The sequence below is a fragment of the Xenopus laevis genome, chromosome 7S, assembly GCF_017654675.1.
Source record: "Xenopus laevis strain J_2021 chromosome 7S, Xenopus_laevis_v10.1, whole genome shotgun sequence".
NCBI classification, from domain to species: Eukaryota; Metazoa; Chordata; class Amphibia; order Anura; family Pipidae; genus Xenopus; species Xenopus laevis.
This window is the reverse complement of record NC_054384.1, coordinates 113,553-139,704: the sequence shown is the minus strand read 5'-3', so window position 1 is coordinate 139,704 and position 26,152 is coordinate 113,553. Positions and strand designations below refer to the sequence as shown.

Sequence of the window (26,152 nt, the reverse complement as noted above, 5' to 3'; positions counted from 1 at the left end):
TCTGTGTATGTGTGTGTCTGTGTATTTATGTGTGTGTGTGTTGGAGTGTGTGTGTATGTAAGTGTTAGAAGCCAATGCCCTATGTCTCCTCCCTGCACTGGGGGGGAGGGGGCACAGATGGGACTTGGGGGGTTTGGTCATAAAACTTACACCTGATTCGCGACCAGATCTGAAGCTGAATATTTATATTTAAATTTGAGCAAAATGAGAAATTGTGGGATCTGCAAAATAATCACCCCCATCTGGTTCCCTGGCATTTTATTGCACCCCTAATCATAAAATACACTGGCTAGTGTCCCCAGAGAGAAAGAGGGCGGAGTATTAGGAATGCAAGCAATGGTGATTGGTGGATACAGTTGTCTGTTGCGGGGACCCCCACTTGCCAAAGGTTGTGTTATTTGCTTGGTGCTTGGGATTGACGTGCAGTGGAGCAAATGAACAGATTAGTGGGGGCTGGGAAAGAGCCTGACCCAAACACAAATAGTGATCTAGTGGATCTAGTGTAATAACCCAGAACGTATAAAAAAACACTGAAACCCGACCATAATATTCAAACCCTTTCCCCCAATTGTAATTTACACAGATTAGAAACAAAGAAGCTTCAGGAAAGGGAATTCAAACACTTGGGACAGAACTGGGTGTATTAAAACACAGACCAGAATCATTGTCCTTTATTATATAAAAACAATGTAACCTGTGTGGCTAAACTCAGATGTATGGACATTAATAGTAAGTAGACAGACAGACACATCATATAGAATCTATAAATATTCCAGTGAGCGTTGGAAAGTAGCCATTGAGGAGACAAATTGAAGAGACAAATCTCCAAAGCAAGTTAACAGTGAAAAAAAGAGGTTTGAAAGTGCGGCTCCAGTGGAAATGTGATTATTTTGGTTACTGGGGGCTCTGGAAAAGTCCCTCGTGATTCATTTCAAAGTATAACGAATAGAGGAGCCAAGGTTACAGGACTCACAGTGTAGTGGTACAGAAGGCTCAGCTCCAAAACATGATCAGTGGTGGGCACAGGGCACAAGGTACTCACGAAAATTGGACTTTAGGGGCAGTCAAGCTGCCCAAACTCACTGGAAACACAACTGAATGTGAACCAATTGGCTCTGCTGATCAAAGCTAAATCTCTTTTGCTTCCACTTGATTCTTATTGCTCAGAATTCTATTGGAAGCCTAGGCCAAACCTCAGGTGATGTGCATGTGAAGATGGGGTGTGGGTGAGGGGCAGAAGGTTTAGGTATAGTCTGGGGCAGCTAAGCTACCAATAATTATCTGAGCAATGAACAACGTTACATTATAAAACATGAATAAATACAGGATTTGTCTCAAAGCAGCTTAGATTTACCAAATTAATTCAATTACAGAAGGAACTGAAGCAGATCTGCATTTAAGTAGAAGAATAAGACAAAATATAAGCATAAATGATTTAAGGACATGAGTGTATAATGCACCCTGCACAGCTAGCCAATCACTTCTTCGTTACACTTTATTCATATTAAGACTTTATGCTTTTTTGACCTCATGTTGAGGCCAAAACCCCAGAAATGATCATGTATATTGAAACCCATCAGTGGGTTAAAGTGAAAGGACTGTAGGGAGCGCCATGGGCAGCAGGTTGGGTAATCTATCAAAGACTGGAATCAACAAACCCCCAGACTTTTGTGTTTCTAAGAAAATGTTGGTGCTGAATTGCACATAAAATTGCCAAATACCCCCTTCTGCCATCTCCAGTTACTACTGATATCAAGGAATTTGTATAGGCCCCTACTGTTCCTGATGGCCCTTAAGGGTAATAATACTGTTTTAGGGCCCACATTTCCTCCTACAGTCAAATCCAGCTGATTTTCATGATGAGAAGAGCTATGAGATTCTTTATGGGCACATGAAGTGGGGGCATTGTAAACAGTGAATAATGTATCTTTGGTACCAGGAGTTTGTTGTCAAGCAGTAACTTTCACAAAATCCTTGAAATCATTAGAATTCCAAAGGCTACAATGGTGCATCTTCATCACTGTGCTCATTGGAGACCTTGAAGTCCTTGAGAATTTGGGAGACGTTCTCTGAACCCTGACCAGAGAGATCATCCAGCTCAGAGTCTGGTGTCGCCAGGTTTGTGGGGTCATCAGGCAACACAGAAGGGTCAGGGGAAGGTGGCGCCTTGGGGACTGGTCTGTAGGAATTCTTCTGAGACATTGACCTCCTGCCATCCCGAAAACTGGCTAAAGGAGGGCGCAGGCGAACCCCTGTTTGTGCAGTTCCTTCAATGGCCTTTTGCAGCTAGAAGAGAAAAAGTGCAATACTTTTAAATAAATAATTCCTTTCACTAAATGAAATATCAAGAATGTCACACATGATATCTGTTGCTCCAGGCAGTGTCGGACTGGGACACCAGGGGCCCACCCAAAAACCTTTGACTAGGGGCCAACCAATTAATCAGACCAGGGGCCCACTCTTAGTAATATTATTCTCTCACTCAACCTCTATTCTCCTAGTCTCTGTTCTTTACATACTATAATCTATTATTCCATCTATTTAGCCTCTTTGTTCTCATAGAAATAGGAACTGGCCATGAAATGGGCCAAATGTCTAGCAGCATGAGGGGCCCCTGACACCTTGGCCCACCAGGGCTTTTCCTGGTATCCCTGTGGGCCAGTCCGACACTGGCTCCAGGTGTGGTGTGTTTCATAATTTTTGGGTTCAAACATCTCATTTCATTGTCCAAAATGTGCTCTACACCAACTGGCCTTCAGGCTGGACCCCTTAGCTCATAACAAGGTTACAGATATATAGAAACATTGGGGTGTCACCCTGCTATAGTTCCAGGGGTACCCAGGGTACAAATAAGCACTCACCCCAAATCTCCCCCTAACTGACCCTCAGGCTGGGCCCCCTTAGCTCATAACAAGGTGACAGATATATAGAGACAGTCACCCTGCTATAGTTCCAGGGGTACTCAGGTAAGGATACTAGCGCTCACCCCAAATGCTACCTTAACTGGGCTTAATGCTGGGCACCCCAGCCACTGATCTAGGCCCCTTTGGCTCCAGTCGAACAGTTTAGGGGAGCACTAGTCTCAACCCTCTCACCTCTTTCAAAGCGATGACTCCTCTGAGTTTTCCCCCGTGGGTTATGTAGGCCTGGCTCAGTCCGAGGAGGGAGAAGAGAGTGTGAGTCTGAAGAGAAGAGACAGCCAGTGAGTATCATTATAGCTGGGAGGCCACTTAGCGCTGCTTCCAGGAGGGTTCCCTACCTTATGAAGGGATGTTCGCTCCACAATCTGGAATGGTGATGGGTCAATCAAGCAGCTGTCAAATGAAGCCCGTTTAGAAAGTTCCTGCTGCTCCCACACAGTGATCTGGAAGCACAAAGCCTTTCAATGTAATTTCAATATCATTTGTACCTGTTGCTGTATCACACCCCTCTTATATATTTTATACCAAAGCATTGTTTTTACTAGTAGGGCTCATTTAACAACCATGGGTCTAATATTTACTAAGACAGGGGACTCTTACCTCTTTATTTAAATACCTTTGGCTTTTTTTCTTACCTCTTCCGGTGTCATTATGTCTTCAGGCTCTGATTCCTGTAAAGAGTCTACAGTTATGCCGTTTATATTATAAGCTGCAGAGCATTTCTTCTTTTTGTAGAGGGAGGGGTGCACACAAGGCAGACAGAAGGTTCATTAAATATTTTTTTTTCTGAATTTCTTGGGACTCTAAAATGAAATCTTTGGGCTCAGTAACTTTAGTAATGACAATGAAAAATCGAGATGCAGACAGTATGACAACATGCAGAAGTAGGACAAGATGGAGACAGTAGGACAAGATAGAGACAGTAGGAGAAGATGAAGACAGTAGGACAAGATAGAGACAGTAGGACAATATGGAGACAGTAGGGCAAGATGGACGCAGTAGGACAAGATGGAGACAGTAGGGCAAGATGGAGACAGTAGGGCAATATGGAGACAGTAGGACAAGATAGCGACAGTAGGACAATATGGAGACAGTAGGGCAAGATGGAAACAGTAGGGCAAGATGGACACAGTAGGACAAGATGGAGACATTAAGGCAAGATGGTGAGAGTAGGACAAGATAAGGACAGTAAGGTAAGATGGAGACAGTATGGCAAGATGAAGACAGTAGGCTAAGTTGGAGACAATATGGTATGATGGAGACAGCAGAACCAGATGGAGACAGTAGGGCCAGATAATGACAGCAGGGTTAGATGGAGACAGTAGAGTTAGGGACCGCCATGTGGGGTTTAGCTTGACGTGGTATGGTGGCTTTTCAACTTTATGATCATAACTTTGTAACTAAAAACCCCTGTTTTGTAAACTTACTTTTGAGACAGGGGCCCAGGGAATGTGCATTAAAACTAGCACTTCCTTTATACTTAAATATACTATTACTTAGCTTCCACACCCCTATGCTTCCACACCCCTATTTTTATACATTGTATTGTTGCCAGAAGCTGTGGCTGAGCTTCATGTGGTTTTTAATAGCACCCCATACCCCCCCTTAACCCTATACTTTTAAAAATGGGCGTTGGTTGGACAATGCCTCTCCCTTAAAAGCCGCATACTGGCGGGGGAGGATAGATCCTTTTCACTGAAACCAAGGTTCAACAGACACTGATTACACTGAATGCTACTATGCAGTAAGACTTTTTATACTATGGCCGAAAGGCAAACAAGTTAGGGACCGCCATGTGGGGTTTACCTTGACGTGGTATGGTGGCTTTTCAACTTTATGATCATAACTTTGTAACTAAAAACCCCTGTTTTGTAAACTTACTTTTGAGACAGGGGCCCAGGGAATGTGCATTAAAACTAGCACTTCCTTTATACTTAAATATACTATTACTTAGCCTTTAGAGTGCTTCCACACCCCTATTTTTATACATAGTAGAGTTAGATGGAGACAGTAGGACAAGATGGAGACAGTAGGGCAAGATTGACACAGTAGGACAAGATGGTGACCTTAGTAAAAGATTGTGACCATAGGACAAGATGGAGACAGTAGGACAAGATGGAGACAGTAAGGCAAGATGGAGACAGTAGGGCAAGCTAACGATTGGCCCATATTCTTGCAGGGCATTGTTTTTCAGCCCACTGCAGAGAATCCATTCCCATTCACCTTGAGGCCATGTTTGCACAATAATTGTAGTCCGAGACACTTATTTGCCCTTTTATTGTATCATCTCTATGCAGACCCTCATATTATTCTGACCTGTGGTGTGTCTTGTGGTTTTGTTGCCTCGGAGATGCAGAAGAATCTGTGAATTGCTGCACGAAACCTTCCACAAGAACTTTCTGGGAAAAGAAAGAAAGTTGGAAAATGAACCCAAATGAATAATAAATAGATTGTTAAGGAATTGACACGGCGGCGTAAAGGGGTGAGATACTTATCTTTGCAGCAAGAACCCTGAAACTGGGTCATTTGGTTACTGGTGTTTCCAATGCTCAACATGGAAAGCTATTTCTACCATCTTCTGCTCACTGGTAATACCCAGTTCTTAGGGGGACCTTACCGAAGAGTTGAAATCTACCCTCAAAAGCAAATAAGGGCTGATAGGAAAAGGGTTCAATTATTCTGCCCATGGGGAGCCTTGATGTCCTCATCTGGCATTTGCACAGAGTATATTTTCTATTTCTCTATTGCTTTGGGTCCAGCCATGATTGTTATGGAGGATTGATCAGTATGTTCTTGGTTCCAAAAGGACATTAGTGATGTGGGTTACCTGGCTGTGCTGGGGGGCTTGGAGGCTCCACTGAATTATTTGAGGAGATGGGACCATTGCATTCCTCAATAGCCTTAAAAAACAAGAAAACAATTTGCATCACATTGTGCCCCTCTGTAACAAAGGTTTCTTGCTGTGTTTGATCACTGGCTGCTGCTAAATTTCATTTATAGGATTTCCCTTGACCACCCAGGGGCACTGATGAACCTTATGACCCAAGCCATCATGACTGCAAACTATGAAGGAAGTTCATTAATTGCCTTACTTGCCTCTCAAATGATTCTCTGCTTTTCATTCCTCACCTCTTTCTTCTCTTCCTCTTCACCCGTGGTCTCCTCTTCATCTACATATTTAAATGAGTCTCTTTTTCCTGCTACATCTGCAGGCCTTTGACCTCTGTATGGTGGAGAGGCCAGGTGCTCCCTTCTCTCTCGACTGAGGAGTCTCTCCAACAGGGCAATGATCTCTGACCTTTCTACAGAGCCAAGAAGGACCATACTTTCTGCAAGAAACAGTTTCACTGTTGACAGGATGACTGTACACTGCTGATTGGGGCCAGTTCTGGGTTCTGTAATTCTAGGATGTGGGTTTCTAAACCAACACTATACACTGCCTAAATCTTGTACCTGCTGACTCAACCAGGGGCAATGCTTTGTGGGTGCAGCTTTGCAGAACCTTGAGTAGGTCTCCATAGGTACAGCATGATGTGATGTAATGGAGATCTCTGACCATAATGTCTTCTACAAAGATGTTATATTTACTGGAGGAAAGGAGAAGAAAGTCATAAACTAAGTACATGGAAACAATAACAGTCCAGGATGGACCCAGATTCACAAAATAAGCCAAGACATTTTGGAACCAATCCAGTTGGCCTGCTGGTATTTTGTTGCTGGAATGGGCAGCTTCCCAATTATACTGTCCAGTACAGCGAGACCACCTACGTTTGGTGGCACATACCTTTTGTTGGTTCAGCATGGGGAGAACAGAACTAATGTTAGAAGGTGCTTCAAGCTTCTCTTTGGCAATGGATTAGCTGAGCAGTAATTAGGCAAATGTTTGCAGTGGTATGGGAGGTCTCACCTAACATGGCACGAGGAGAGTTCTGGTAAGTATGGCAACCTCTTGGTCTGGATGATGGAGTCATATAAACTTGGCTGAAGGTTCTGGGCAACAACATTGGCCATAATGACAGAGATCAGCATGGGAAGAATGTGAGAAATCTGCCCAGTCAGCTCAAAGCAGATCACAGCTGTGGATACGGTGTGTGTGACAGCCCCTGTTAGAGCTGCAGCTCCTAGGGAACAACAAATAGAAAGAAGGCTTAGCTTGGCTCAAGCTGCATATCCTAGGTAACAACTACTATGAAGAAAGGTTAGATAGGATCAAACTGCATATCCTAGGTAAAAACCAATAGGAAGAAGGGTTAGATATGATCAAGCTGCATATCCTAGGTCAGCGCTGTCCAACTTATATGGTACAGAGGGCTGGAATTTTTCTAATCAACATGGTGGAGGGCCAATAATGGAAGCCAATGTTAGCCACGCCCTGTTTTTAGACCACACCCACTTTAAACTACACCCATGTTACCGCAAGACTATGTCCACTTTAATAGCACACCAAAAAAACAGATGGTTGGTGCTCACTGCAGGGATCAGGGCCGGAACTAGGGGTAGGCAGAGTAGGTGGTTGTCTAGGATGGCATCATTGAGGGGCGCACGTTTAATTGGGTTTTTTATTTTAATTTTTTTCAAGCGTTTATTTAATAATTTGTTTCAGTAATCATGGTCACTCAGTCGGGTGGAATCCCCCTCCTTCACCTTCTCCCTCTTGCCAGCAAGTAATAGCTCCTTCTGTGCGGTGCCCCAGTGCAGCGTGACATGCGTATACGAGTCTATGACATCACTGATGTGTTGGGTGACAGAGAGAGGCAGAGAGCTGGGGGGCTGCTTGGTGTGACTCTCGCTGCTCTCACACTTGCACAGTTGCACTGAACTGAAGACTTTCTTTCTATTACTGTAAAGTGTGAAGCTTCCTGCTGGCACAGCCACGTACAGATTTGGGGGCCATATATTTGCTGTTGCTGCTGGGCTGGGCGCTGGCACAGGTACATAAATACTTGGGGGCAATATGATGTGATCAGATTTATTTTGGCTGCTGCTGGCACAGGTAAAGATTGGGGGCAATATGATGGCTGCAGGAGGGCTGTATGATGGATGGCTGCTGAGCTTGCTGGTACAGGTATGGGGGGGCAGTATAATGGATGGCTACTGGCACAGGTATGGGGGGCAGTATGATGGATGGCTACTGGGCTTGCTGGTACAGGTACAGGGGGCAGTAATATAAATTTACATTTTCTTGCTTTCTTTATTTAAAAACCATCATGGTAAGGAGGTAAATGGTAATGCAGGACAGGGGGGCACTGATTGAAGCTCTTGCCTAGGGGCCAAACTACTTTGGCCCAGCACCGGCAGGGATGCCACTCATGAAAAAAGTTAAGTCATATTAAGACATACCCTTAAATCCATATGCCTCCTCCTCCCTTTGTATAATACAGTACCCCAGCATATGATTAAACAACTTAGGGGCAACTAACAATCATTTTCAAATGCTAACAAACCCCCAGAACAAATACCAGACTTATGTTCCATAGGGATCATAGGTCAGGCAGAGTATGGCAAACACAGGTTGCAAAAAGCAGGAAAAGTATGAGACACACAGGGAGGGAAGACAGAAGAGAGCAGGAGACAGGGAAAGCTCTCAGTCTAATATGTACTACATACAGTGACACAGTGCTGGGGCCCCATTAGCATTTTGTATAAAGTGTGAACAGGAGAACAATGTGGCAGTTTCAGTCTGGGTCTCAGGTAGAACAGTACAGGGGCTTTAGGATAGAAACAATAGAGGGGTCTCAGGTAGAACAGTACAGGGGCTTTAGGATATAAACAATAGAGGGGTCTCAGGTAGAACAGTACAGGGGCTTTAGGATATAAACAATAGAGGGGTCTCAGGTAGAACAGTACAGGGGCTTTAGGATATAAACAATAGAGGGGTCTCAGGTAGAACAGTACAGGGGCTTTAGGATAGAAACAATAGAGGGGTCTCAGGTAGAACAGTACAGGGGCTTTAGGATATAAACAATAGAGGGGTCTCAGGTAGAACAGTACAGGGGCTTTAGGATATAAACAATAGAGGTGTCACAAGTGTGAACAATACAGGGGGTTAGTCTGAATTTGATGTTTAAACAATGCAGGGGCCAGTTAAACTCTGTAGTGATACCTTTTATATTTTACAGATGGTAAGTAGACACAGCAGGCAGACTTTGATGTGGAGGGCCACATAAAGGGGGGTCGCGGGCCGCCAGTTGGACAGCCCTGTCCTAGGTAAAAGCCAATTAGAAGAATGGTTAGATGGGCTTAAGATGCATATTCTAGGGAAAAACCAATAGGAAGAAGGTTTAGATGGGATCAAGTTGCATATTTTAGGGGACAGCCAATAAGGAGAATGGTTAGATGGGCTCAAGATGCATATCATAGGGAACAACCAATATGAGGAATGTTTAGATGGGCTCAAGCTGCATATCATAGGGAACAGCCAGTAGGAAGAAGGGGTTAGATGGGCTAAAGCTGCATATTTGAGGGAACAACCAATAAAAAAAAGGGTTAGATGGAATCAAGCTGGATCTCCTAGGGAAAAGCCATAAGAAAGAAGGGTTGGATGGGATAAAGCCCCAGCTCCTAAAGTAGAACCAGTAGGAAGAAAGGTTAGATAGGATCATGTTGCATCTCTCAGGTAGAAGAGTTAGATATTGTTAGAATATTGTAAGTCCCAATTAGGGAGCAGAAGGGTTCCCAGCAAGTGGACCAGTGGAAAGACAATTACCAATCACTGCGTAGCCTCCAGGTACGATCTTGTACACAATCCCATCAAAAAGAATCCCATTGGGGAAGAGATATGCCATTAGCTCACCAATTAACCTACCAAAGGCTGCCCCTGTGGAACAAAGAAAATTTTCAGCCTCTATTTGTCATCAACGGAGTCTTTCTTATAAAATCTGGCACAACATAAAATCCAGTACCCTTCAAAACCCTTGAAATCCCAATGCCAGGAGAAAGTATTAGTATTAGGGTTAGGGACTAATACACAGTCCTGCAGAAAGAGCAGACATGTTTGTATAGTGCAGGTTGTTGATGTAAAAGATGTGGGACATCTGCACCAATCTTTGTCAGGAAAGGGTACATTTTGGATTGGCATTAATAATGAAATAAAAATGATACCCCCTTCCCCCTACACACAGTGGCCTACTGGATTTTTCTAATGGCAGACCCATTCATCTTGCCCACCAGTCTCTTACCAAGCACAAAGACTGGCATGAAGGTGCCACATGGTATTGGCATTGTAGTTGCAATGACTGACATCAGGAACTAGAAAGGGAAACACAAGAGCATTGAGCTTGATTGGGAAAAGCTGTTACATTTGATTTCTCTGTATGTTACATATGGTTCTCATTCTCATTTATTCTGCCTGGTCCTGGTCCTACAATCCATATTGCCCAGTCCTATCCCTTCCATGTTCCATCTGTATTTCTTTCCCTGCATTGACAGCTCTCAGCACGGTATGCCCAGTTCATTATAAAGGTGCCACCAGTAACATTGAGATCAGCCACGTTCCTATAAAAGTCATAGGCCCACTTAAAGCACAAAGGGCACAATCACCCTGATCTGCCTCAGGCCAAAGCTACAGGTCTGATCTGCTCACAGGTCTGATCTGATGGGCAGGTGGGTGACTTACCTTCATGACGAAGAAGAGTGGCAGAGTGATAAAAACATTTGGGTAGACGAAAGCAGCGGAACGACCGAGCAATAAGGGGTCCCCTGTATATTTTGTCCACGTGTGGTTATCAAACAGGACACTGATACTTTCCCTTGGCATGAGCTGTGGGGCAGTGAGAAAAAGCCAAGAAAATTATAGGTATGAGGACAGGAGAAACATAAAGGGCAGTTGTAGGTTCCAGTTCCAAAGCTGTGGTGAAATAAAGACAAACATGGAATCTGGCATTGAAACATGTTCCCCTATTAAATAAGTTCAGGTTAAGTTCATGTGGCAGGTAGATCATGACTTATGTACCGGCTGAAAGTGCCTCTTCCTACTTACTGCCCCTTTAGAAAGAGAATAGGGAAATGGCTGGGACAATAGATCAAAGTGCGGAAATGAGGCAGTTTGATGGTTCTAGGAATGATTCCTGGGGAGTTGCGGGGGGCACTTACCGCTCCAGCCATATACTGCCCAAAGCCTGGAGGGAAGGTGAGAGTCGCGATACTGAAGGTAATGGCTGCAGGATAAATGAAACGACTGCAGTAGAGACACAAAATATGAAAAAGAAAGAGAAATTAAGCAACTTCTTGTTACAAAAGGATCATTTCATTTCATGGAATTTTAAGCACAAAACAAAAACTGTGGTATGGAATTTTAAAAAATCTCATTGACAGTCATTTCATTTTTACTCACTAAGTGAGGCTGAAAAAACACACATAGTCATGACCTGACTAAACTGAGTTATGCAAGTACCCAAGGGTCTATTCCATCATGATCCCAATGCCTATGTACCTTCTCCTGTGTCTGAGCTAAACCTTCTGTACAACTAGAGAGTAAGTCATGTTGTGCTCTGCTGTATATTCCAAGGAAAAGAAATGATTTAGCACATTTGTAAAAGACCACACTCACCAAACTAATTCCTTTTAATAAAGTCAAACTCTCATTCAATATAGAGCGTTGGAACATACAGACTGATGTTTGGGCTCCTGATCTACAAATTTATTGAAATTGAAAAGGTACAACCCTTTGAGGGAAGTCCCTTGCTCAGGTGTGAAATGTTTTGCTTGTGCCTTTCAATAAATATTATAGGCCAATCAACCACCATCAATTTGCCACACAGTGGTTTTTCCTTCCCAGAAACTCATTATTAGGTTGGTCATTGCTCAAATTTTGGTGCAGATCATAAAAACTAGCGCCTGCCAGTTGCTCAGAAGTTGGGCCAAATTACTGTATAATTAATATTACCTGGTGGCAATGCTGAATATGTTTTATCCCTTTTGGATTTAAACCCAGAAGCAGTTTCTGTTCAACTGAACAAGAAGTTATGACAAACATATTCCAGCCAATGATCAGAACAACTGGCCCATTGATGCCAATATGTAGAGGTCCAAAGAGTCTCACTTACTAGCGGCTGAGGAAGCTGCTCAGGGTCTGGTTCCGGCGGATCCCTTCCACCACCTGCCGATTCATAAACACAAAAAAAGCACCAAGGAATCCGGAGCAGATTCTGTAACGGAAAAATAATTCTCTTACTCTTACAGCATCACTTAAGTCTATAGTGAAATTAAAAGCTGAACTAGGAGATACTTTTTCCTCATGCCATTAAATCCAGCCAAATGAAAGAACTGCAGACAACACTAAAGGGGCTCTAGATAACCAGCTGGCCCTATATTGATATGAGCACATCTTACCCAATTACAGCAAAGGCCGGGAGTTCCTGGAGGTCAAAGGGAAACTCCATGCGGAAGTTGGTACGAAAGAGAGCTGTAATAGTAACTGAAAGAGAAGGAAAAAGCACTAGGTATATATGTCTAGAATTAGGTGGGACTTACCTACAGAGACTATAACACAAATAGTTGGAGCGGGAATGACTTGCATTGTTTGATGCACACCTATATAGTCATTATAGTCTAAAGATGTCATTATAGCAATCAGGCCTAGCTATTGTCAATATAAATTATTATAGTCATTACCTGGTGAATGGTTGCAAAAAAGTGGTGGCATTAAAGAGGCCTAGCTAGAGTCAATATAAGGTGAATAGTTGGAGGAAGGGAGGCAGGAATACAAGAGGCCTAGCTATAGTCATTATAAGGTGAACACGAATTTACAGAAAGGAGAATTTAGATGGTTTTACATCACATTTCTGGGGTCAAGACAATATTGTTGGGGTGTACATGTCAAAAATGTACTTTAAGGACAGGCTACTTTTCCTGTAAACTCCCCCCCTAAACTGCACCCTTGGTTAATCATGTAAAAAATGTACCCACCAGCGTCCTTGTTCCACACGGCAAATACTCTGAACATGAAGGCACTGAAAGTGGCAGCGAAGAAACCCCGCCAGTAGTTCCTCACCGCAAAATAGGAAGAGGTCACCTCAATACTAAACAAAACACCTGTAGGAGATGGAAGGGCAGGAAAACACAGCATAGATTCATTAAGGACACACAATTAATTATGAGCACCTACCTATTTCTTCCTTCAATTCTCAGCTGTGACTAGAACCTCCCTACACTGTGTCCCCCAAATCTAATGATCTTCCCTATCGTGTATGTTCCTCTCTTACACTGTGTCACCAGCTCAGCTGCCTGTGCTTCTGAAATTATTAGCCCCTTACCCATATTGTGTAAGAACTGCTCCTATTTAACCTTCCTCCACACTAGTCTCAAGTCTTCTAAACTATTGCCCCTTATTGGGTATCAACATTTTGTTGCTGCCTTTTGTCCAGATTGTTCTTATTACTAGTCCATACAGACAGGCCATCTTAATCCATGGTGATCCAGTCCTGGATTCCCTTCTGTCTCCCTGTACTTTATAATCCAGGAACAATAGTACTGTCCTGTCACCCTTCTGGTGATATGGAATTAGTTGACCTCTTTGAATGCAATAATTTTCTCAGTTTTGAGAATTCTATAGCCTATCACTTGCCTCCCAGGGGGGTTCCGAAGCAGCATCCAACACCAACAGCACATCCCACTGTGAGAACGTCTGTGTAATAATATGCTTGCTACTGAGAGATGGTGGGAGGACACATGACACAACCAGGAGAGAAGCACCATCAGGAAGACAGTCAGATATAGCCAGGGGTTAACCATGGCACCATGGAAAGTGGCCCATAACAGCCAGGAAAGAATAACACCATCACCATCAAGAGGGGCACCACCAGGGATAGTGACACCACCACCATGGAGAGATACACCAAGCCACCAGGAGGGAGTATCACCACCAGCAAGAAAGTCACCACAACACCAAGAACAGTAAGGCCACCATTGAGATAGAGACACCACACCATCAGGAGAGAGTAAGATGACCATTGAGAGAGACACCACACCACCAGGAGAGAATGGGACCACCATGGAGATATCACACCACCAGGCAGGAGAAGGTGGACGAGAGAGGAACCATGCCAGCAGACGAGAGTAAGGCCACCATGAAGAGAGGCACCACAAAACAGAAGATGAAATATTCACCCAGAGAGAAAGAGAAGTAGAAATGTCAAAGGCAAGATATAGGGAAATGTTCCAAATAAACAGACAGAAGCACAAACAGGGCCGAAAAAGTGCATGTGAAAAGACAGACACTGTGAGACAAGCAGAAGTGACAGATAGTGAGAGAGATGTAACTAGTATGAGGCACAGAACCACAAGTATGATACTAAGGAATCCTCTTTTAGGGCAGAAGAGGCCATACGCTGTACACAAGAGAGGACCATGGTGAAGTAGCAGAATGGGAAAATTAGTATGAGATTGGCTTAAAGAAACTCATGAAAAAATCAAAAGGTCAAACATATTATTAGATAGTGGGAGAGGGGCAAGAGAGCTACATGTCTAGTATTTGCAGGGGCAACAAGAGCAGAAATTTGCGCAGTTTTGGTAACAAGGTGAATCTAATACATGGAGATGCTGGTACCTCTGGGTGAGAAAAACCCAGATGATTGAGAGAAGGCTACATTGCTCCATTCCCATTGAGAAGGTTTCCAGTCCTATGAGAAAGAACCAAAGGTTCCACCTCCCATTATAACTTCTTCCAGCTCCAAGTAAAGAAAGTTCTGAATCCCATTATCACCGTTCCCACTTCCCATTAGAAGGATCCAACTCCCGGTGGAAAGTTTAATGTCACAGAGAAGGTCAATATTCCCAAAAGGGTTTCAGTTTCCCATGATCAGGTCTCAGTTACCAGTGAGAATATTCCTAAACCCTGGGAGAATCTTCCAACCTCTATAAGTTCCCAACTACAGGTAAGTAGTTTCCATGCCCCAGGGATATGCTGTCTGTTGCCAGGGAAAGTTACTTATGAGCCATTTCTTGTGGTTAACTTGAAAGGGATTCTGCTCCCACCACTGCCTGTTTGTAGCTCCCTGCGCCCCTCTCTTGGGTAAGTAAGTGAAACAACAATGAAGGACACAGAAACAGAAATGGCATTAAGGTTAACACAGAGGGATCAGCACTTGCCTCCCATGGGCGCAGCAAAGCAGCATCCAACCCCAACAGCGCAGGCAGCGGGTAACAGTTCCAGAATCCGGAAAGGATCCTAAGTGGGGTGTTATATACATGTATATATAGGGATTTATACAGTGGGGAGGGCAACATAAATGTTCAGACACAAACACCGTCTACAGTTTAATAACATACAGCCTGTGCCAATCTTCTCATGGAAATATCCCATAATAATGAAGTGTTGAAGGCTAATGGCCAATGGGTCTCTATGGGTTACTGTATGGGCAAATCTGCCCTATGATAGTGAATGAGAATTACAAAGTCTTAAAGTAGTGGAAGTAGGGAATCCGCGCTCTGCCAATTAGCACCTGATGAATGAATGCATCAATCCTCCCGAACAGATGTACCGAACATCCCAAACAATTGAACTTTCAGTAGGAGAGAGGAAAGCACTCTGACGCAGATTAACTGCTTGTGATTATTATTTATTTAAGCTGCTATACACAACATGTTTCGGGCTGTAATTGCCCTTTCTCAAGACACTTGAGAAAGGGCAATTACAGCCCGAAACATGTTGTGTATAGCATCTTAAATAAATATTAATCACAAGCAGTTAATCTGCGTCAGAGTGCTCTCCTCTCTCCTACTGAAAGTTCAAAAGTCTTAAAGTAACAGAGAAATCACCTCCCCAACATGAGTACCTGTGAGGAGCCTATTGTAGCCATACAGTACATTAGCATTGCCCAATTCCCATTGTGAACCCAAACAACTCAATCATCTGGCAAGCAGGACATGCCCCAGAGTGCGAGGGGGGCTCACTCATCACTAGAACAGACATTGTCCCACAGCTGTAGGACATTAAGCTTACAGTTGTCTGATTGTCACTTAGTAACCACATTGTTATGAGACTATTGGGTGGCTGCTGTCAGCCTGCTGACCTGTGCTGAACTTGACCAGGCTTCTGTCTTGTCATTACTGACCAGGCTAACCTGCCCTACAGGGTCTCCTGCTCATCATGTTCCACCAATCTCCTTAAAGTTCTTTCTGCATGTTCCATCTTCCACTACACTGTTCCTTTCTCTTCATCATGTTTCTGCTCTTCCCCACAGTGCCTTCTGCTTCATCATTCTCCATCATTCTTAAAGTTACTCCTACCTCATCTTTTCCCATCTTCCCCTGGGTTCCTCTTGTTCCATTATGTCCCAGCTTTCACTCCATTTTATCCCAGCTGTGTAATTAATCTGCCCCTTTTCCCCTTACCTACAGGTCCTCTTCTCCACCTTGATCTTCCAAATCTCACCCCATACCCCTTCTTTTTATACTATTTAGAACTATAATCACCCCTTTTGTCCATCCTTGTTCCACTTCCCCCATCTTGCTGTTGTAACATACACCTCAGTCTTTCCCTGCTCCATCTTATTAGATGTTTACTATTTGATATTTCACACCCACCCACTCCTTAAATCTGTCCTTCTTCTAATGTCTTCTCTTGCCACATTCTGTTATTCCTTTCACTTTCCTGTCATCTACTTGTTACATTTCCAGTTAACATTCACCTTCCTTGCCCCATACTGTTACTTTCCACCCAAGTTTTCCCTCTGATTTCTCCTATTTCTACTTCCAGTGCCATCTCTCTTATGGTTCCTGCTGGTCCATTTTCCAGCCAGATGTCCAACTGTTCTCTCAGCAGCCCTCTAACTGTGCCTTCTTGTCTCAGGTTCCTCCTACTAAGCATCTACACCAGGTTTTCTCTTAATTCCTCTTCTTCCTGTACCCACTCCAGTTCTTCTGCAGCTCGAGCGTTGTTCTAACTTTCACTCCAGTCTTCCATTGATTCATCCTAATTTCGCTCACACTCCCTTACTCTCCTGCTACATTTTATACCAACCCTTCTGCTCCACCCTGATCTGATCTTCTATCTACCCCTCATTCTCCTGCTCCAGATGATGGTGGGTTGATGTGAATAGTTTTCTTTAGGGTTAGGGTTAGAGTGTGGCCCTGCACTATTAGTGTGGCATGGAGTGTAACACATAAATACTGACAATGTTGTGTTAGGGGAATGGAATATTTTGAGGGAAAAGTAGAAGTATGTTATGTAGTGCAGAGACACAGGGCTGTGAATGTTATCACTACAGTATTAGAGCTGTAGAATTTATCAAATTCTGCTGGACCAACAGAAATTTGCTGGACCTGGAACACCTGCTGCACTTTGAAAAGTTCTACTGAAACACTGTGGGTACCAAGGGGTCTTTAGTATGTGATGCTGGATTGCTAGGGCCTGTGCGATGCAGTGCATCATGGGATCACGTAGTGCACTGACCATCTCAACTACCACATGGGCTACCTAACTGCCTCAGTGGTTTAGAGACCATGGCACTGGGAAGGGTGCAGGGACTTTTACTCTATGGATGAGGTCCCAAAATGGGTTTCAGTCTTGTTCATTGGGATCTCCCATTAAAGGAAGTAATATGATTTACAAAACAATATCTCATTCAATTAAAAGCAATTAGTAAAGCGGACTTAATGTGGGCAAGACAATGTAGCAGGAAAAATACAACATATTGAATATTTTTGTTTGTTTGGTCATTATATCCCCCCTGTTTGAGTAGAAACATCATCTCGAGAGAAGAGGCGGAGGAAGTCAAACATGAGTTAATGAAAGTTTCCTTGCTCACAGGAGCACAATAAGGGGATTGTCTGTAAAGTAAAGGGCCCTCCCCCTGGAGAAATGGGCAGGGAAAGCGGATTAGTGAAGAGAAAAATGGACATTGCTAAGCAGGTTAGTAAAGGTTGTTAGCAAACTCATCCAGAGGAGCAGAAAGGAGAAGGGGCTTAGTAACGGTTCTGCTCCTCTGTTCCTCTGGGGTAGGGATTATTACTAATCACTTCACCATGGAGCAGTCAGTAGTAGAAGTCCCCACCCCAGATTTAAAGATCTAAATAATACAGGTAGCAAACACAAACCCCAGTAATGGGTGGGTTAATTAGGGTCCCTTATTGTAAGGACAATAATGAATGGTTTGATATATACCCCTGCCCTCCTGCAGAGAACATGGGGAAATAAAGTTCCCATACATAATGAATGCATTCATAATTTTTCCTCCTGGGTGGGTCAATAAAAGTCACACCCCCAGCAGAAAGGACACCATTGGATGAGTTCACAGAAGACCCTCCCCTGCATAAAGGAAACAGCAGCCAAAGCCAGTTGTAGCCAATTAGAACCATCGCTCCAGTCAGAGAAAAGGAAAGAGTTGTGAATGCGGGTCCATCCAAGGCAGCTCCTTACCTGGTACACTCCACAGAACACTGACATGAACTTGCTGAGGACAACTGAGCAGATACTTGCAATGTGGACAAATGGACCCTAAAATGAAAATCAACATTTGTTATCCAATATTCGAAGGGTGCCGTAGCACCAACAGGCTGGAAGCATAGAAACCTAGTTCTACAGAACCTGCACAATATTCTGGCATGTCCTTCTTAACTGTCTCTTCTCCAGTTTAACCAATCCCAACTTACCTTTCCCCATAACTGATCCCTTCCATTCCCTTTATCAGCTTAGTCGCTCTTCTCTGTACTTTCTCTATTTCATTACTGTCCCTTATATATTTATATATAGTGATCATATCCCCCTTATATATTTATATATAGTGATCATATCCCCCTTATATATTTATATATAGTGATTATATCCCCCTTATATATTTATATATAGTGATCATATCCCCTTATATATTTATATATAGTGATCATATGCCCCTTAATTGTCTCCTCCAGTGTAACCAATCCCAACTTGCCTTTACCCATAATTGATCCCTTCCATTCCCTTTATGCGCTTAGTCGCTCTTCTCTGTACTTTCTCTATTTCATTACTGTCCCTTATATATTTATATATAGTGATCATATCCCCCTTATATATTTATATATATATATATAGTGATCATATCCCCTTAAATATTTGTATATAGTGATCATATCCCCTTATATATTTATATATAGTGATCCTATCCCCCTTATATATTTATATATATAGTGATCATATCCCCTTATACATTTATATATAGTGATCATATCCCCCTTATATATTTATATATAGTGACCATATCCCCTTAAATATTTGTATATAGTGATCATATCCCCTTATATATTTATATATAGTGATCCTATCCCCCTTATATATTTATATATATAGTGATCATATCCCCTTATACATTTATATATAGTGATCATATCCCCCTTATATATTTATATATAGTGATCATATCCCCTTATATATTTATATATAGTGATCATATCCCCTTATATATTTATATATAGTGATCATATCCCCTTATATATTTATATATAGTGATCATATATCCCTTATATATTTATATATAGTGATCATATCCCCTTATATATTTATATATAGTGATCATATCCCCTTATATATTTATATATAGTGATCATATCCCCTTATATATTTATATATAGTGATCATATCCCTTATATATTTATATATAGTGATCATATCCCCTTATATATTTATATATAGTGATCATATCCCCTTATATATTTATATATAGTGATCATATCCCCCTTATATATTTATATATAGTGATCATATCCCCTTATATATTTATATATAGTGATCATATCCCCTTATATATTTATATATAGTGATCATATCCCCTTATATATTTATATATAGTGATCATATCCCCTATATATTTATATATAGTGATCATATCCCCCTTATATATTTATATATAGTGATCCTATCCCCCTTATATATTTATATATAGTGATCATATCCCCTTATATATTTATATATAGTGATCCTATCCCCCTTATATATTTATATATAGGGATCATATCCCCCTTAAATGTCTCTTCTCCAGTGAAACCAATTCCAACTTGTCTTTCCTCATAATACCTTTACAGGAGATTTTACTTGTCTGATGTTTCTGCACATTAATTAGCTATTTAACATCATTATGAGTGCACTATAGAGGGTGCTGTTAGTTCCTTACCTCCTTACCCAAGGGCATCCCACTGCCCAATGAGGCTGTCAGACCAATCACCTTGGCAACAAATGCTTTTAGGGTCAAATACTCCTTCAGCACCACCCCGCGAAGTATCACTTTTAGCTCGGGGATTCCAGAACCTGCCAACAGCAGCACAGGGCTAATGACTACGCTGAGGCTAATAAGTGACATTCAAGTGACATACACAGCCCACCGGCCAGGGGGTCTATAGAGCACAGCCAATTACATTACCTATGGCCTGCGGAGATACAATGTGGCAAAACACTGCAGCAAAGAGAATGAGGATGAGAGGATAAGAGACCCAGGCCAGATACTGGATCCAGACGTTTGGAGAGAGGGACTCGTACATCCACCTGTAGGCTGTGAGACATGGAAATAAGTATCAGAATCCCTGGAAATAATGTAACATCATAATCCAGGTCTGGACTGAGAATTAAAACAGGCCTTGGCATTTCAGGTACACAGAGGCTAAATGAGCCCACACTGATGCCCAAACAGCCCACCAGCCCACTAAATACTGACTTTCTATGGGACCCACAGATTGCCAGTCCGGCCTGCCCAGGGCCACTTACAGACAATGATGAGGCAAAGCTGCCGTTCCCTATCATACCCCCAACTTTCCCATTGCCCTGCTCCAACTAACCATGCCCAGATCCACATTACCCCGCCCACATCTGTAGAGGCCACCCCCTTTCTATGAAGCCGCACCCTATTTCTATCCCTAGAAGCAGAGGATACAGTGCAGGGGGTACTGTTGGACTCTGGGGTTGGACAGAAGGGCAAATCCCAGTGTGAAAGTGAATGCCGTTACCCTGCAGACTTTTGGAACTGGCATAGTCCATACACCAGCTGACTATCGCCATCATAAAGCCCAACAGAACCAGGAAAATCCAGTCTTCTGCAAGCTTCTTTATGATGTATTGTTTCAGCCGGTGGATAAATCCTGCAACAAGATATCAGGGGGTGAAACAAAGAGAGGGAACCGGCTGAATCCAGACATTTGGCTCAGATGCCCCCACTGGCATCAGTCTGTATAAACCACCATCATCTGTGGATCTTTTGGAGGACATTGGAGTTTCTCTCTAAGAAGTGGCACAAGGGGCCCCACCAGATTATTATAACAATATCATCATTCATTGGATTACCCCTCAAAAGCACATTGTTTTATTCCACCAACCCCCCAATAGTCCTGTAGGCAGATGAATATTAATTGGACCAATTCATTGCACTTCATGCCTTCAGGTTATGCAGAGAAATAGCGAGCCATAATGTGGGAGAGGAATGTGCTGAACTGTAGCTTTTACTGCTGGTCCCTATAAATCATTTAAATTAAGATTTTTCTGTACATGAAGTCTCATCTCTCTGTACATATAAATTTGAGAGGAAGCAGAGGTTTTATCTGTGCTACAATTGCTCTGTAGTCGCAACACAACAAACACACAACATTGTAGGGCCGGGGGCTGCACTTACTGTGGCACTTGGAGTAACATTCCTTATGGACATCAGTGGGTTTGGGGGGTTCCACTTGCTGCTTTTCCTGCAGTAACTTCACTGCTTCTTTCCGTGCAAATTGGGAGAGCTCCTCCGTGTAGTGTCCGTACGTCTGTGAAGGTACCAGGTACAGACAGTTAGAAACGCACACTCACATATATCCCCCTGTTCTACATCTGCTCGTCTCTTCTTTAGATTGTAAACTCTTGCCTTGAGACCTCTGTTTGTTATAAGTGAATGGAAAACACTTGCTGGCACTATATATATATATATATATATATATATATATTTTTTTTTTTTTTTTTTTTTTTTTTCATATATATATTTAATGCTCTCTCCAGTCAAACATCTGTATGAGCAGATTTACCAAGATCCTCCATACTCTATCATATAGACCAGGATGTCCAGGGTTAGGGTTGGGATTAGGATTAGGGTTGGAGTTAGGTTTGGGGTTATGGTTAAGGTTGGGATTAGCATTAGGATTAGGGTTGGAGTTAGGTTTGGAGTTAGGCTTTGGCTTATGGTTAAGGTTGGGGTTAGGATTGGGGCTAGGGTTGGGGTTGGGGTTAGCTCCAGTCACTTGTCTCTAGTGTAGGCTGAATGTAGGTGTATTCGAGTTAGGTTTAGGATTAGGGTTAGCTCTAGCCAGTGTAGGCTGGATGTAGGTGTATATAAATGTAGGTGTCTATCAATGGCCCCTAGTCTATCATTTTGTCAGATCCCACTTAATTCTAAAGTTCTGTTCTCTATTGCTGATTCAGATATTTGGTTTCAAATCCCACCAAATGATACCAAGAACTACCTGTCTGCTGCAGACCCCTCTCCTTCTGTTGCTGGTGCTACACTCATCCAACTATTCCCATAATTCCATAGCAACTGCTCCCCTATGCAAACACCTCCACTGAATCAATGAAATGCCTCTGGGTTTGCACTAGTCTAGGGAGAAGATGTGTGGCCATTAGGCTCCTTCTCCCACTAAAACCAGCCCCAAGTCGGCACAATAGTGGGATCACTTCGGAGGTCGATTGGTCCTCTTCATTTCTTCAAATTGGAGGGGGAAGGACAAAGAGGTTCCACTAGCTTTGAGGCAAAGGGAGCCTGAAGACCCTTGCCCCCGTTGGTGCCTTTTGAGAGGAGGGGTCAGGGATTTAGGGTTCCACCTTAGCCTTCTGGAGAAGGTGGTTCAGGAGAATTCTTTTTATCCCTGCTCCCTTTGTTTGGATAATGGAGTTTTTGGGGACCAAAGTGACACAAGTAATGAAGCACACTCGATCTTAAAAAAAAAAAGAAATTGAATCAGCAACTGCTGTATTGAACCAGCAATGGTACCTATACTAACCGATTAGTATCTTTGCTTATTACCTGGAACCTCCTGGAACTTATGACCTAGAACCACAATAAATAAGAAATATATTTCACCCCCCGACTGATAAAGCGTATCCCCCTAAAGGCAGGAACAAGCCTTTGACCCAAACCCAATGGAAATTCTTGTTTGTGAGGTGAATCTCACCTTTAATCTCAGAGACCTGCAAGTTAATGAAAGTGAGTAGCACCTGCCCTACATCACCTGTGTACAGCAGCTCCGCACGTCACACTCACCTTTCACTCTATTTACCTTATAATGAAACTTATGTCTATTTAATGAGTCTGCACTCAGCACCAGGGAACAGTCCGGCCAGGTCTCATGTTCAGCCCCAGACAGGTAAGTACCAGCCTAATAATCAGTACTGATTTCCCTGAACAATCATCCTAATCAGCAAGTTATTATTAGCCACCTCTTGGGCCCTCTGAGTAGTCACATGTACGGTATTGGGCTAAATGAGCCTGTGAATATTTAGAGTAGTGTTGGGGGCTAAATGGGACAGAAATGCACTCCCCCGTGCAAAGGAAGTAGAGACAGTCATACGAGTACCAGGAAATACATTCCCCCGTGCAAAGCAAGTAGAGACAGGACAGAAATGTGAGCACCCCTAGTCGTGTTACACCCAGAATTCACTGCAGATCAGCAGAAGATTTGGTGCCAGACAATTCAGTTGCACAATTTGGAGACATTGAGGGGCCACTTTGGAGGGACATGGTGCAGTGTATAGGGGATCCTGTTGCATGCTACACCTTGCACCTCACTTTGTATAATGAGTGCTTGAGGGGGCTGAGGTACACTATAGGATCTTACGAATCTGAGCAGGTTTTTGGTCCTAGTGCTGGACCTATTAATGGAAATGGAGGCCCGTGATCTTTTAATCCATCAATGTGTTCCTGTACCCAGTCTCCTTTAGCCCCTCCAATTTCTCATTGTGTACCCCAGTGGTGCATCCCCTCCCCACTCTACTCTCCCCCAGTAACACCAGTAGTCTATCAATAGCCCCAGGAAGATTCCCAGTTTACACCTGGGTCTGAAGTTTTGACTACCTCCCTTTCCTAACCCCAACAGATTGGCATAGGCCCTACCTGTATTTGAGATAGGGGCTGCTGCTCCAGAGTTTCCTGTAGAGGAGGGGGTGATGTCTCGCTGGGGATCCCATAGCTGGAACAATCTCGCAGTTGCATATATTGGTACTGAGGATCATCTCCCCACCAGCCTGACGTCCGCTCATTGCCTTCATTTGCCTTGGGGTGCTCCATGTGAGATATGCTCCTATCTTTGCTCATCCCTCTGCCTGTCAATCATTCCTCCTTACTGTCCCTATTCCCTCATAGGAATTCAGTCCACTCGCTCTCACCCTATTTTATGGCTGTCTCTTTCCAGCCACCCAGAGTTGACCTCTCTTTTGCTTTTTAGAATTGGCCTCTAAATTCCAGCCGTCACTTTCCAACTGATGTCTCAATACTGGTTAGTTGCCTCTCTGCCCCCAACAGCCTCTTACTGTCTAGAACTCCTGCAGCTGTCTCACACTGACAGTCCTGTGCACTCCATGGACAGTCTGTCCCTTGTGGGCTCCACTAGAGACATCTGGCGAAGGTTCAAGTACAGGTATATGGAGATGGGGATATATATAGACCAGCACGTGACTACTTGCAAAACCTGAGATATTAAATAACAGTCAAGGAGCCAGAGACGTGTGGGTGAGGGAAGTGACAGTCACATAGGGACAGTGACACCAGGGCAAGAAAGTGAGAGAGTTAGGAGGGGAGCGAGACTAAGGGTACTGGGGGTGCAACAGATGAAAAGAGACAATCATAAGTGACGGACAGACAAGAAGTGTAGGGAAAGACAGATGAGTGAGGGGTGCAACAGCAGAGAAGGATCACGGGGTGCAAGTCAGACCAGGGTGTTAGAAAGAGGGGCTTGGCATGAATAGTAAAAGGACAAACAGATCAAACTGAGTCTGAGACTGCTAGGGATGTGAGGACACTGCGAGACTGTTAGATACAGCTTCTACATACTGAGACTGTGTCAGATGTTGGAGTTCATCACTGAATGTGTGAGACAGATACAGGGGTTCCCCAGTGAGTGAGGGCAGTGTGAGACAGATACAGGGGTTCCCCAGTGAGTGAGGGCAGTGTGAGGCAGATACAGGGGCTCCCCAGTGAGTGAGGGCAGTGTGAGACAGATACAGGGGTTCCCCAGTGAGTGAGGGCAGTGTGAGACAGATACAGGGGCTCCCCAGTGAGTGAGGGCAGTGTGAGACAGATACAGGGGTTCCCCAGTGAGTGAGGGCAGTGTGAGACAGATACAGGGGTTCCCCAGTGAGTGAGGGCAGTGTGAGGCAGATACAGGGGTTCCCCAGTGAGTGAGGGCAGTGTGAGGCAGATACAGGGGCTCCCCAGTGAGTGAGGGCAGTGTGAGACAGATACAGGGGTTCCCCAGTGAGTGAGGGCAGTGTGAGACAGATACAGGGGCTCCCCAGTGAGTGAGGGCAGTGTGAGACAGATACAGGGGTTCCCCAGTGAGTGAGGGCAGTGTGAGACAGATACAGGGGTTCCCCAGTGAGTGAGGGCAGTGTGAGGCAGATACAGGGGCTCCCCAGTGAGTGAGGGCAGTGTGAGACAGATACAGGGGCTCCCCAGTGAGTGAGGGCAGTGTGAGGCAGATACAGGGGTTCCCCAGTGAGTGAGGGCAGTGTGAGGCAGATACAGGGGTTCCCCAGTGAGTGAGGGCAGTGTGAGACAGATACAGGGGCTCCCCAGTGAGTGAGGGCAGTGTGAGACAGATACAGGGGCTCCCCAGTGAGTGAGGGCAGTGTGAGACAGATACAGGGGTTCCCCAGTGAGTGAGGGCAGTGTGAGACAGATACAGGGATTACCCAGTGAGTGAGGGCAGTGTGAGACAGATACAGGGGTTCCCCAGTGAGTGAGGGCAGTGTGAGGCAGATACAGGGGTTCCCCAGTGAGTGAGGGCAGTGTGAGACAGATACAGGGGCTCCCCAGTGAGTGAGCAAATAAATGTAGATTTCTGCCTGTTTTGGGCAATTTGGACCCTGCCTTCCCAACAGTTATTGAGCCCCATTGGAGCTGCTTTTGGGCCAATAAATCCACTTTTTCACATTTGCTCCAATATAATTGTCCCCTGGCGTGTTCTAGAGCGGCGCTGTCCTAGAGACCTGCCAGATGTGGTGCCCCCAAGCACATGCTCAATCTCTGTGTGTGACATTATGTGGCCCCTACAGTCACAGGCAATTGTCCCATGCATAAGAAGCCTTG

At 43.8% G+C, this 26,152-nt stretch overlaps 1 protein-coding gene across 1 annotated transcript; it reads right to left on the bottom strand.

The window, feature by feature from the left end:
- Positions 1 to 1,560: 1,560 nt before the first annotated feature.
- clcn1.S (chloride channel, voltage-sensitive 1 S homeolog) lies at positions 1,561 to 24,744 on the bottom strand. The gene is made up of 23 exons (XM_041570747.1): positions 23,960 to 24,744; positions 21,491 to 21,623; positions 20,832 to 20,963; positions 20,252 to 20,380; positions 20,006 to 20,139; positions 18,280 to 18,357; positions 13,486 to 13,564; positions 12,828 to 12,953; positions 12,252 to 12,336; positions 11,966 to 12,067; positions 11,013 to 11,097; positions 10,537 to 10,680; positions 10,100 to 10,169; positions 9,628 to 9,738; positions 6,829 to 7,042; positions 6,375 to 6,508; positions 6,051 to 6,250; positions 5,749 to 5,821; positions 5,238 to 5,320; positions 3,557 to 3,592; positions 3,260 to 3,364; positions 3,096 to 3,182; positions 1,561 to 2,286 (listed from the first exon to the last, which is right to left on the bottom strand). Exons 1-23 carry the CDS (start codon positions 24,158 to 24,160, stop codon positions 1,999 to 2,001), a joined length of 2,829 nt encoding a protein of 942 aa, XP_041426681.1. The 5' UTR covers positions 24,161 to 24,744; the 3' UTR covers positions 1,561 to 1,998.
- Between the last annotated feature and the right edge of the window lie 1,408 nt (positions 24,745 to 26,152).